The sequence below is a fragment of the Talpa occidentalis genome, unplaced genomic scaffold (genome assembly GCF_014898055.3).
Source record: "Talpa occidentalis isolate TD23 unplaced genomic scaffold, MPIMG_talOcc4v2.1 talOcc4.7, whole genome shotgun sequence".
Classification (NCBI taxonomy): Eukaryota; Metazoa; Chordata; class Mammalia; order Eulipotyphla; family Talpidae; genus Talpa; species Talpa occidentalis.
In genome coordinates this window covers 22,921,430-22,935,479 of record NW_023605083.1, presented here as the reverse complement: position 1 = coordinate 22,935,479, position 14,050 = coordinate 22,921,430, and the positions used below count along the sequence as shown (strand labels likewise).

The following is a 14,050-nucleotide window of genomic DNA, read 5'->3' as shown; positions in this document are numbered from 1 at the left end:
TTTTATCTATGCTGCAGAGCAAGTTTATTTTCCTGTTGTTGATCTCAAAAAGGCAATCAGCTAATAAAACCACAAATAAGGTTTATTTAGAAACAAAACAATAAGAGAAACAGAGAGAGTATGTTCATGGCCATATGCACTTCTCCCCCCTCCTACCCATACTCATCTTCAAAAACTCACTCCCATACTTCTTTTGGAGAAGGAAACAGTCAGAAAATGCTAGATATAGTTTCTGATCTATGCCTGTGTGGAACTCTCTAGCCTACTGACATCATTGAAATAGGATTCTGAATATTAATGTTAATAGTGTCATTCTCGTTAAGTGCCACTAATCAGCCAGTTTTCCTACACTTTACCTATATTTCAAGTAAATATTTTAATAATATTTAGCAATATTTTAGCTACTTTACCCTAATATTAATACTGTGATATTTCATACTTTTTGATCCAGTAACATTATGAGTGATATTCAGTTTTTTTCCTTAAGAGGGATTGTCTTGTTTAGGTTGGCAAAATAGAATCGTGAATTATGTGTGTAGACAAAAATTACAGAACTGTTTTATATTTTCTTAATGCAAAATATCAGTTATCTGTAGCTTTTTCTTAAACTTACTTACTTTCCCATTTTTGAAAGAATGGCAAATGAGTGTTTGGAATTGAGCAAGATGGGGTTGTTTTTGGTTTGTTGATATTTGACTCATTATTTTGTTTCTATTCCACATACGGGCAAATCTTCCAGTATTTGTCTTTCTCCACCTGGCTTATTTCATTTAACATAATCCCTTCCAGTTCCATCCATGTTGTCTTAGATAACAAGAGTTGATATTTTTTATGGCAGAGTAGTATTCCATTGTATATAAATACATTTTCTTTTTTATTGACTAAATGATGTTTTCATGTTTGTGTGTGTGTATGACATTTCCTTTATCCATTTATCCAGCAATGGTTTCAACATCTTGCCTGTTGTAAAAAAAAAAAAGCAAAAATAAAAATGCTGTGGTGAACATAGGAGTGCATATATTTCTTTTGAGTTATTGTTTTCATTTCCTTCAGACAAATATCCAAAAGTAGAATTCTGAAGTACTTCCATACTACAGCAGTTTACTTCGAACCAATAGTGCATGAGTGTTCCCATTTCTTCATATCCTTGACAATAGTTATTTCTTCTTCAAAAAATAATAACCATTCTAACAGGTGTGAGGTGATATCTCATTGTGGTTTTGATTTGCATTGTCTTGATGATTATATTCATATCGTCTGCCCATTTTTTTAATGGAATTTTTTTTTTTGGGCTAATGAGTTGTATGAGATTTTTAACATTTTAAATATTAACCCATTATCAGATATATTATTCACAAATATTTCTCCATTTCAGTAGGTTGCCTTTTCATTTTCTCAATGTTTTCCATAGCTGAGCAGATGCTTTGTAGTTTGATGTAATTCCACTTGTTAATTTTTGTTTTTGGTGTCAGGAAAAAAAAAAAAGAATCTTCACCAAGACCACTGTGAAGGAGCTTACCGCCTACCTTTTCTTCTAGGGGTTTTACGATTTCATTTCTTATGTTCCAGTCTTAATCTATTTTGAGGTATTTTTAGTTTTTTGTATGGTGTAAAATAGTCATCTGGATTCATTCTTTTGCATGTGGCTGGCCAGTTTTCTCAATAGCATTTATTGGAGACACTGTCCTTTCCCATTGTATCTATTCTTGACTCATTTGTTACGAATTTACTTTTGTTGTATAATTTACCATGGGTGAATTTATTTCTGGGTACTCTTCTCTTTTGATCTCTGTGCCTGTTTACATGCCATTACCATACTCTTTAATTACTCTAGCTTAATATAGTTTGAAATCAAGAATCATGATGCCTCTATCTTTGTTCTGGCTTTGGCTTTCAGGCTCTATTGTGGTTCCACACATGTGTTAAAATTGCTTTTTCTATTTCTGTGATAAATGCCATTGAAATTTGTTATAGGGATTGCTTTGAAACTGTAGGTCACTTTGGGTGTATGGGCATTGTTTTTTGTGAGTGAATTTTTGCTTTTATTTCGGTATGGGAGATGGGTTGGGAAATGTCACCTTAGGGTTACCCCATGGTAGGGGGGGAATATCCGTTCTGATCTTCCTGGGGTATTTTTTGGAAATTTCTCTTTTTTTTTGTAATTGCTGCTCTTGCTGCCAGCAGCTTCGTTAGATTCACTGCTGAAAGGCTTCTCCTTCAAAGAGAAATTCCTCTTTTTTTTGGAGACAACCCTGTTTCCTGCCTGTTCCTGATCATTAACTGGTTACTTTTTGGGGAAAGAGTTCTTCCTCTTAGAAAAACTTCCACTCTTAAGCTGTCTGTTTAGATCAATACCAATCAGCTCCTCTTTGGGAAAATTTTTTTTTTCTTTTATGTAGAGAAAAAAACAGATGGATCTTCCATTCTCCCTAGGAATCTTCTAGGGTTCTTTCTCTTTCTTTCTTTCTTTCTGTCTGTCTGTCTGTCTGTCTGTCTTTCTTTCTGTCTTTCTTTCTTTCTTTCGTCTTTTACTTGTTACCCCTGGTTGAGGATATCTGGGAGGTAAGTGAGAACAGAACACACTTGCCCAGAGAACAGATATGTGCTGCAACCAGCTCTCTGTGCTGTGAGCTAGGCACTCAACACCTGTCTTCTTACTCATACTCCTCTGAAGTATTGTTGCTGTTTTCTGGAGATGCAAATGTAATCGCAACCAACCTGTTTCTTTACATTCTTTAAGCATTTCTTCTGTTTTCTTTAGCTTCCTAGTAACCTCAGCAACCACTTCTGCCTGAACCATTGCCTACTTTATGGCATCCATTTTCTTTCCTACATTCTCTCTTGTGTCATATAAGTTGCTTATAGCTCTCCTTAACTTATTCTGAAAATGTCTCCCCAAATATACTGTGGTTACCTTAGAGAAGCAATTGATTTGTGAGACAGTACTGCATTTGTTTACCAGCTATCAGGAGATGTGGCTTTTGTTCTTAGCAGCTTTTTGGCCAATGAAGGTGGAGTGAAAAATGAGTTCATATTTTGGGGTGTTACCCCTTGTCTTCAGGGCTCTGGAAACTTGGTACCTTTGCTGGGCCCTGGGAATCACTCAGACGCCAGGACTGGCCATCACCTGTATAGCAGAAGCCTGTATAGGTCAGGAAGCCCTGGTCAGCCATCACTGTGAAGTATGAACATTTTAACAATATTCTTGCAATTGTGAGCATGCAATATAAATTTTTACTGTTTGTGTCTTCAGTTTCTTTCACTAATGTCTCACAGTTTTCAGTTTACAGGTCTTTCTCTTCCTTGGTTAAATTTATTCCTCAGTACTTATTCTTTTTGATACATTTGTAAATGGGATAGGTTGTCTGAATTCATTTTGTGTCACCAACTTTTAGACCTTTGTTTTGGTTCACAGTAGTTATTTCATAGTTTGTGCCTTTTAAGTAATATAGTTTATCTTGTACTAAAATGTCCTAATTTGTTAATAAAAAATTGACAATTATACTTTTAAATGCATGTTTATTTCTATTAATGAAATAATTGTAAAAGCATTCATATAAAACTTTTTTTTTTCATGAGATGTTAAACCAAAGGGATACATAAATAAAATATAGGAGGAGGTCCTTTTGTTTCTTCGCCATGTTTTATGTCCATCCAAACTTTCCTCATCTTCAAAGACTACATAAAAATTTGAATTTTCCTGGGCCTCCCCAGTGGCACAGCGGTTGAGCGCTGGGTTGCGAAGCTGCCCGCAGCCTCTGCAGCGCCAGTTCGATCCCTGGTTGCTCCCCGGCCACCGGAGGAGGGTTCCACATGGCGCAGACCTCTCCTGCTGCCCGCTGCTCCCCTCAGCAGTGTACTTTGGTCCTTCTGCCTGCTCTGCTCCCTGCTCTGGCTCTGGTGAATTCTCTCACCCTCCCGCGCTTCTGACTATACCCAGTGCTTGTATGTATAAATAAATAAATAAATCTTTAAAAAAATTTTTGAATTTTCCATGAAACCTTTCCCTGATTATCCCAGCTATATATGATCTCAGCTTCCTTTACAGACATGAAGCATCTATTTTGTGGCACTTCTTATACATTATCTGGCATTATAATTTTTGTTTACATATTTAGCTTTCCTATTAGCTTTCCTGCTAGATTTTAGTTTCCTTGAGGGCTAAACTTATATTTCTGCATAGTCCTTATTAAAATACTTGGAACATATTTGGAACTCAGTAAATATTTAATTAATGTCTATATTAATTTATGTAATTTTTTTTTAAAGATTTATTTATTTATTTATACAAGCACTGGGTACAGTCAGAAGCGTGGGAGGGTGAGAGAATTCACCAGAGCCAGAGCGGGGAACAGAACAGGCAGAAGGACCGAAGTACACTGCTACTGCTGAGGGGAGCAGCGGGCGGCAGGAGAGGTCTGCACGCCATGCGGGACCCTCCTCCGGTGGCCGGGGAGCAGCCGGGGATCGAACCGGCGATGCAGAGGCTGCGGGCAGCTTCGCAACCCAGCGCTCAACCGCTGCGCCACCGGGGAGGCCCTAATTTATGTAATTTTGATGTAGAAGTATAATTTGATGATATAAACAGTGAAATAAGTGGATATCATATGTATCCTATGATTGGAAACACAATTTAATAATTCAGTTTCCATTTACAAGGAGACTTTTACTGAAATTTTTTTTTTAAGATTTATTTTATTTATTTATACAAGCACTGGGTACAGTCAGAAGCGCGGGAGGGCGAGAGAATTCACCAGAGCCAGAGAGGAGAGCAGAACAGGCAGACTGACGAAATATACTGCTGAGGGGAGCAGAGGGCAGCTAGAGAGGTCTGCGCATCATGTGAGACCCTCGCCCAGTGGCCAGGGATCGAACTGGCGCTACAGAGGCTGCGGGCAGCTTCGCAAGTCAGCGCTCAACCGCTGCACCACTAGGGAGGCCCTGAAATTTTATGACAAAGTGGTAGATAATCAGGGGGGCAGCAGACTTTCTTTTTAAATGCATATGTTCTGGAAATTTTATGATAGGTTAAAATATAGTAGTAGATTAAAATGTGATAGTCACATTTAAGAGATGTTCCCTTGTAAATTTTTTTCCTTAAGTGGCGGCATGATTTTGTGCATGGATGGATAAAAGTACCTGTGACTCATGAAACTCAGGAAGAATGTCTGGGCATGGCTGTGTTAGATATGATGAGAATAGCCGAAGAAAAGAATCAAACCCCACTGGACATCTATAACTCTATCAGGTAATTTTCTCTTGAAAATTCATACGCACTAATGTGAGGGGTTAGTGTTTAAGTAATATATTTGTATTTGCTATGTTTTCTCATATCTTTGTCTTATAATAATCAAAAATCACATGGGTAACTTTCTTGCTTATGTACAACGTACTATTTGTGACGTAAATTATTTTTTGAGTTTAGTTTTTTCCAGTTTTTTTTTAAATTAATTTATTTATTTTATATAAGAACCGGGGTACCGGCCAGATGTATGGGAGGGTGAGAGGATTCACCAGAGACAGAGTGGGGAACAGAACAGGCAGACTGATGAAATACACTGCTGAGGGGAGCAGCGGGCACGACAGGAGAGGTCTGCCGCACCATGTGGGACCCTCGCCAGCTGGCCGGGATCTAACTGGTGCTACAGAGGCTGCGGACAGCTTCACAGCGTGGTGCTCAACCGCCTGCTCCACCAGGGGAGGCCCTAGTTTCTTCCAGTTTTATTGAGATAATTGACATATCACTGTGCAAGTTTAAAATGTAGAACATAATTTGATTTATGTACGTTGTGAAATGATTACCACAATAAATTTAGTTAATATCTATCATTTCATATAGATACAAAAAAAAGAGGCAAGTTTCACTTTTGTGAGCACTCTTAGGATTTAATCTTAGCAACTTTTATATGTATCATACATCAGGATTAATTATTGTCGTCATATTGTACCTTAAATCTCTAGAACGTCTCATCTTTTAACTAAGAGAGATTATTGAGAGTACTGTAAAAATATCTTAGCTGTTCAGTATTTTTATTTGATTAATTTATTATGAAAAGGCTAGGTTAGTGCAGAGGAATGAAGAGACTACATACAGGCATAATTTATGATATCAGATCTTCAGATTATGTCTATAAATAATACTGAGCCAATATTTCTCAAGTAGTGGTCCATACTTTACATGAATTAGTATCATCTAAGGTGCCTATTAAAACTGAAGATTCTTGGGCTGTAACCCAAGACTTTAGATTTAGTAAATGTAGGGCTAAGTCAATAAAAATGAATATTTTATACCTGTTCCAGGAGACTTTTTTATCAACTTTATTGAGGTATAGTTGACATACAAAATTGTAAGATTTACCGTGTACTCCATGATGACTTGATGTAGGTATATTTAAGGAAAGAATTCCCCTATTCAGTTTATTACATCCATCATCTCATATATATATATATTTTTTTAAACAATAACTTTTAATTTCTGTGCATTTTGAATTTTGACAATCAGGTCTAACAGTATTTTTTGAAACACTGCTCTTTCAACCCAGCTTTGAAACTTGTACTTCTTTTAAATGCATATATGACTATTTATAAGAATTTTTTTTCAGTTTGAAGAATTTGTTGTATGTATTTAGAAACTTTGTATTGAGGTAACTTTGAATAATTATATAAGTTTCAGATGTGGATACTTACAAATCGTCTGTATATACATTATATATTATATACAGTATACATTATATACTACATTAAGTTCACCACTGAAAGTTCAGTTTTATCATTCACATCCAACTGACTCTTTATACTGATTTATCCACCTCCCTTTCCACCTGGTTTCTGGTAAATACAAATTTGGCTTTGTAGTCTAAAAGTTTACATACCACGTATCAGTGAAATTGTAAGGTGTTTATCTTTTCTCATCAGACTTATTTCACCCAGCATACCTGTCAGGATTGCAAATGTCAGGATTTTTTTTTTCTAACTGAGTAATAATCCGCTGTGTATGTGTAGCACATCTTTTTTATCCAGTCATCTGTCAATGGCACTTAAGTTGTTTCCAGCTCTTGGCTATTGTAAATAATGTTGTGATGAACATGGGTGTTCATTTATCTCTTTGAATTAGTGGTTTTTTTTTTTTTTTTAATTCATCAGGTAAATACCCAGAAGGAGATAACTGGATAGTATGGAGTTTCTATTTTTAATATTTTTGAGGAATCTTCATACTGCTTTTCATAACTTTTACCTGTTTGCATTCCCACCAACTGTGTACAAAGGCATCCTCTATTTTCCATATCCTCTCCAACACTTGTTATTTCTTGTCTTTTTGATAATAGCTGTTCTCACGAGTATAGGGTGATATCTCATGTTTTGATTACATTTATGTAATAATAATAGATGCTGAACATCTTTTTATATTCCTTTTAGCCATGTCTTCTTTGGAGAAGTGTCTGTTCAGATCTGTTCTCCCCATGTTCAAATTGGGTTGTTTGATTTTTGTTGTTGTTGTTGAGTTTTATTGGTTCTTTATCTATTTTGTTTATTAGCCCTTCTCAGATGTAATATTTGTAAATATCTTCTCCCCTTCAGTAGGATACCTTTGTGTTTGCTGATAGTTTCTTTTACAGTGAAGAAACTGATGTAATCCCCTTTGTTTATTTTTGTTTTTGTTTCCCTCACTATTGGACTTGAGTCCCCAAAGGCATCTGTGAAAGCCAATTTTGAGGAGCCTTACTGTGAGCTCTTTTTTCTCCTATGTATTTTATTTTTTCAGGTCTTACATACAGATCTTTACTCCATTTTGAATTAATTTCTGTGTATGGCATTAGGTAGAGGTCTAGTATGTGACTGTGAAAGACTTCTGTGCTCCATTTTTATGCTCATGGTCTTTATGTTGTGAATTAGTTGTCCATGTATATGTGGGTTTATTTCTCAGCTCTCAGTTCTATTTATTTTTTATTCCAATACCATTGTTTTGATCACTCTTTAGGAATATAGTTTTGAAGTCAGGACATGTGCTAAATAACTCCAATTTTGTTTTTTCCTTAGATTAATTTTGTTATTTGGTGGTCTTTTGTAACTCCAAATAAGTTTTATTATTTTATGGTTTTATTTCTGTGAAGAATGATTTTGGGATTTTGATAGCGAGTAAAGTGAATCTATATGTTGCTTAGGTAATATGGCCATTTTTAATGATGTTAATTCATCCAGTTCATGAGCATGGAATTTCTTTCTAATTCTTTGTGTCTTCATTGATTACTTCAAACACTATCATCTTATAATTTTCAGTCAACATGTCTTTACTTCTTTGGTTAAATTTATTCCTCGGTATTTTATTCTTTTTGATGTAGTTGTAAATGGAATTGTTTTCCTGATTTCTCTTTCTGGTAGTTTATTTTTTACATGTGGAACCACAGTGGATTTATGTATGTATTAATTTGTAGCATGCAACTTTACTGTTTGCATTTATTTTAATAATTTTTTTTTTAGTGTGCCTGGGGTTTTCTTTGTATATTATCATGTTATCTGCAAATAGTGATAGTTTTATTTCTTTCTTTATAATTTGTATACCTTGTACTTCCTCTTTTTATCTAATTGCCCTGGCTAGGATTTCCAGTACTATATTGTAAATGTAAATTGGTTGAAATCACTAATCAAAGGCACAGAGTGCCTGGCCAGCGAGGGTCCCACATGGTGCAGCAGACCTCTTCTTGTCGCGCCTGCTGCTCCCCTCAGCAGTGCTTTCGGTCCTTCTGCCTGTTTTGCTCCCTGCACCTAGTGGATTCTCTCACCCTCCCACGCCTCTGGCCTGTACCACAGTGCTTGTATAAATAAATAAATCTTTAAAAGGCACTCTGTGCCTTTGATTAATGATTTCAACTAATTTACAGAGTGATTTTATATATATGAGTACTTGCTACTACCATTTTTTCTTTTGTTTTTTGATTCTACTTATTGCTTGTTCAAATTTTTGTGAACTTTTTTTTTCAATTTTGATAGAAGAATTCCTTCAACATTTCTTGTAAGGAATGTCTAGGACTGATAAAGTTCTATAGCTTGTTTGTCTGGGAAAGTCCAATGCAACACTTATCTTTATGTTATCTGCTGTTTTTCCCTTTAATATGCTTTTTTTGTCTGAAACTCTTGATAGTGTTCCTAATATGTGTCTTGTTCTAGTTGTCTTTGCATTTAGATAACCATGAGTTTTGTTAGCTTCATGGAGTTTTTTTTAAAAAATATTTATTTATTCATTTTATACAAGAACTGGGGTACAGGCCAGATGCGTGGGAGGCTGAGAGGATTCACCAAAGACAGAGCAGGGAACAGAACAGGCAGACTGATGAAATACACTGCTGAGGGGAGCAGCGGGCAAGACAGGCGAGATCTGCCACGCCATGTGGGACCCTCGCTGGCTGGCTGGTATCAAACTGGAGCTGCAGAGGCTGCGGACAGCTTCACAGCACGGCACTCAACCTCCTGCGCCACCAGAGGAGGCCCTCAGCTATTTTTTCTTCATTAGCTTTCTGTTCTCTTTTTCCTCTCTTCACCTTTTTGAATGTCCATAATTCTTGTATTTCTTTTCCTACTGGAGTCAATGATAGGACAACAACTACTACTACATCTTCTTCCTCCTCCTCCTCATTCTCCTTCTTTTCTTCCTCCAGCCCCCTTCTAAATCTCTCTGTATTATTTCTTTTTTTTTTAAGATTTTTTATTTATGCATATAAGAACTGGGGTACAGACCAGAGCTGTGGGGGAGTGAGAGGCTTCACCAGAGACAGAGTGGGGAACAGAACAGGCAGATTGACTGAAATACACTGATGAGGGGAGCAGCAGGAGAGACAGGAGAGGTCTGCTGCGCCATGTGGATTGCTTCCTGGCCGGCTGGGGATCGAACGTGTGCTGCAGTGGCTGCGGACAGCTTCATAGATTGCATCTTAACCCCTTGTGCCCCCAGGAAGACCCCTCTCTGTATTATTTCTAGGTGTCTATATTTAAACTCACTGATTTGTTCCTCCATTGGTTTATTTTATTTCCATAGTTTTGTACAGTATTCTTGAACTCATTTAATGAGTTGTTCACATCCTGAATCTCTTTTTAGTTTATTCTTTAAAGCTTCAATTTCTGTCTTCTGTTTGTTAATTTTATTCCTGAGCTCATTGAGACACTTTTCTAAGTTTTCTTGTATCTCTGTGATTTGATTTTCTGAGTATTCTTGTGTCTGAGTTTTTTTCATCATAGCTATTTTGAATTCGCTTATCTAATGGGGAGACTTGAGTTTGGTATCTGGAGGATTGTTGTATTCTACTTGTAATGTTTGTCATGTTGTTTGAGAACTCAGGTTACCTAGTGTTATCTTTTTCTATGTTCCATTAGGATATTTTACCACTTTTTAAATTCCTTGACTTCTGTTTGAAATCTGGATAAGCTACTTCAAATGGAGCTGCTTATCTTTTACTTTTACTTTTCCAGTTGTTAGTGCTATACTTTTCTTTTCTTTTCTTTCTTTTTTTTTTTTTTGATTATTTCTGGTAAGTATCTCACACAAGTGGGAGATGGTGTAGGAGATGCTGCTTAGTCAGCAGTGTGGGAGAGGGGCACAAAGAAGACTTGTCTAGCATGACACTGAAATGGGTTCATCTTCTGAACCATACACTTCTAAGGTATTGCAAAGGATTTACCTTCAATCCTTTATTTTGCGAATCAAGTTAGAAAGTCTTGTTGTATGTTGTTATCTTCACCTCTTTTTTAAAGATTTATTTATTTTTGCTTAGAACAACTGGGGTACAGACCAGAGGTGTGGGGATGAGAGAATTCACTAGAGACAGAATGGGGAACAGAACAGGCAGATTTACTGAAATACACTGCTGAGGGGAGCAGCAGGCGAGTCAGGAGAGGTCTGCTACAACGTGTGGGTCACCTCCCTGGATGGATATCAAATTCGTGCTGCAGTGGCTGTGGATAGCTTCATAGGTTGCATCTTAACCCCTGTGCCACCAGGAAGGCCCTTCAACACCTCTTTTCATCTCCAAATAAGATTCATTGTCTTATTAAATCTGGTGAAACTACAAACAATAAATCTGAAGAAGAAGAAGTCAAAAAAACCATCCCTTTTATTATCGAAACAAAAAAATCAAATACTTGGGAATAAATCTAACAAAAGAGGTAAAGGACCTATGCAAAGAAAACTATAAAATACTGTTAAAAGAAATAGAAGAAGACACAAAGAAATGGAAAGACATCCCCTGCTCATGGATTGGAAGAATAAACATTATTAAAATGGCCATCCTACCAAAAGCAATATGCAGATTCAATGCTATTCCAATCAAAATTTCAATGTCATTCTTCAAAGAAATAGAACAATTATTGATGAAATTCATATGGAATCACCAAAAACCCCGAATAGCCAAAGCTCTCCTGAAAAAAAAAGGAGGGAATGGAGGCATCACACTCCCAGACTTCAAACTATATTACAAAGCCATAATCATCAAAACTGCATGGTATTGGAACAAGAACAGACACACAGACCAATGGAATCGAATAGAAAATCCAGAAATAAACCCACAGATTTATGGTCAACTAATCTTTGACAAAGGAGCAAAGACTATGCATAGGAGCAAAGAAAGTTTGTTCAATAAATGGTGCTGGGGAAACTGGGTCGCTACATGCAAAAGAATGAAGCTTGACCACTACCTCACACCATACACAAAAATCAACTCAAAATGTATTAAAGAACTAGACATAAGACCTGAAACCATAAAATACATAGAAGGACATATAGGCGAAACTACGTGATATGCACATCAAAGATATCTTTACAGACACATCACCCAAAGCAGTGATAGTGAAGGCAAAGATAAACAGCTGGGACTACATCAAACTAAAGAGTTTCTGCACAGCAAAAGAGACAATAACAAAAACAAAGAGAAACCCCACCGACTGGGAGAACATTTTTGCACACAACACTAATGATAAAGGACTGATCACAAAAATCTGCAAAGAGCTGATGAGACTCAACAACAACAAAGAAAATAATCCTGTCAAAAAATGGGCAGAAGAGGGGCCTCCCCGGTGGCGCAGTGGTTGAGCGCTGGGTTGCGAAGCTGCCTGCAGCCTCTGCAGCGCAGGTTCAATCCCCAGCTGCTCCCCAGCCACCGGAGGAGGGTCCCACATGGCGCGCAGACCTCTCCTGCTGCCCGCTGTTCCCCTCAGCAGTGTACTTTGGTCCTTCTGCCTGCTCTGCTCCCAGCTCTGGCTCTGGTGAATTCTCTCACCCTCCAGTGCTTCTGACTGTACCCAGTGCTTGTATGTATAAATAAATAAATAAATCTTAAAAAAAAATGGGCAGAAGAGCTAAAAAGAAACTTCTCTGAAGAGGAAATGCGAATGGCCAACAGGCATATGAAAAAATGTTCAACATCAGTTGTAATCAGGGAAATGCAAATCAAAACTACCATGAGATACCATCTTACACCAGTGAGAATGGCACATATTTAAAAACTAGCAACAACAAATGTTGGCGAGGATGTGGAGAAAAAGGAACTCTCCTGCACTGTTGGTGGGCGTGCAAACTGGTCCAACCACTATGGAGAGCTGTGTGGAGATTTCTGGACCTACTAAACATAGAGCTTCCATATGATCCAGCAATTCCACTCCTAGGTATTTACCCAAAGGACACAGAAACATCAATTCCAAAGAGCACCTGCACCCCTATGTTTGTAGCAGCACTATTTACAATAGCTAAGCTTTGGAAACAACCCAAAAGCCCAAAAATAGATGACTGGATCAAGAAGATGTGGTACATATATACCATGGAATATTACTCAGCATTCAAAAAAGATAAACACATGCAATTTGCAGCAACATGGATGGCGCTGGAAGGGATCATGCTCAGCGAAATAAGCCAGAAAGAAAAAGAAAAATACCAGATGGTCTCACTCATAGCAGGAATCTAGAAAACTTAAATAAGGAACCAGGAAAATGAATAACTATAAGAAAGTGAAAATCAAAATCAACAAAAAACTATGAACCAGAGACACTCTAGGGGGGACGGGGGACGGGGAGGGGAGGGATTGGGGTCAAAATAAGGGGGTTGTAATTGTATGGGGAATATAAAAATAAAATTTATTTTAAAAAAATCTGGTAAAACTTTGGTGTTTATGTGAATCACATTCTTTTGATGATTAATGTTTTTGACAGAAGAAGGTGAAGTAGAAATAATTTGCATTTTGGTCTTAGTTTTAAATTAATTTTTCAGTGTTTAGTCTTTATGGTAGAGATTCATGGAAATGATCTTGTAGGGAAGGGGGCATGGGAAGAGTGAATAGTCAATATGGTTAGAGCTTAAAGAATTAGTTGGAGACAAGGACTAGATCATAGAGAACCTTTGAGTCACATTGATAAGGTTAATAGTACTAAGAAACCATGCAAGGGCATTAAGCCACGGTAAAATGATTAGATTTTTATTTTTAAAAAAACCCTTTGGGGCCTCCCTGGTGGTGCAGGGGTTAAGACACAACCTATGAAACAATCTGCAGCCACTACAACACGAGTTCCATTTCCAGCAGGCCAGGGAGAAACCCACATGGCAGGACAGACCTCTCCTGTCTTGCCTGCTGCTCCATTTCAGCAGTGTACTTTGTCCATCTGCCTGTTCTGTTCCCTGCTCTGTCTCTGGTGAATCCTCTCACTCCCTGTATCTCTGGCCTGTACCCCAATTCTTGTATAAAAATAAATAAATCTTTAAAAAAAAAAAACCCTTTGATTCTAGTATAGCATGCAAATCAGGGCCTCCCTGGTGGCACCTGGGTTAAAGACGGTGCTATCAAGCTATTGCCAGCCACTGCAGCAGGAGTTCTAGCCCCATCGGGCCAGGGAGCTAACCCACTGGTGCAGCAGACTTCTCCTGACTCGCCCACTGCTCCCCTCAGCGATGTATTTCAGTAGATCTGTGTGTTCTGTTCCCCACTCTCTCTGGTGAATCCTCTCATGTCCGCCCCCCTTCCCCGCACCTCTGGCTTACATCCAGTTCTTGTATGCATAAATAAGTAAGTCTTTAAAA

At 37.6% G+C, this 14,050-nt stretch overlaps 1 protein-coding gene and 1 non-coding gene across 4 annotated transcripts in view; one reads left to right on the top strand and one right to left on the bottom strand.

Annotated features, from left to right (window-relative positions):
- JAK2 (Janus kinase 2) overlaps positions 1 to 14,050 on the top strand; it is a 104,740-nt gene that overhangs the window by 54,137 nt on the left and 36,553 nt on the right. For all 3 annotated transcript variants that reach the window (XM_037495090.2, XM_054689815.1, XM_054689816.1), the window contains one exon: positions 5,103 to 5,248. In XM_037495090.2, coding sequence (XP_037350987.1) covers positions 5,103 to 5,248 — 146 coding nt within the window. The remainder of the gene's footprint in view (positions 1 to 5,102; positions 5,249 to 14,050) is intronic.
- Positions 3,098 to 3,183, bottom strand: LOC119233182 (small nucleolar RNA SNORD86). Its single transcript, XR_005122332.1, has one exon. It is a non-coding gene; the product is annotated as a small nucleolar RNA SNORD86 (small nucleolar RNA).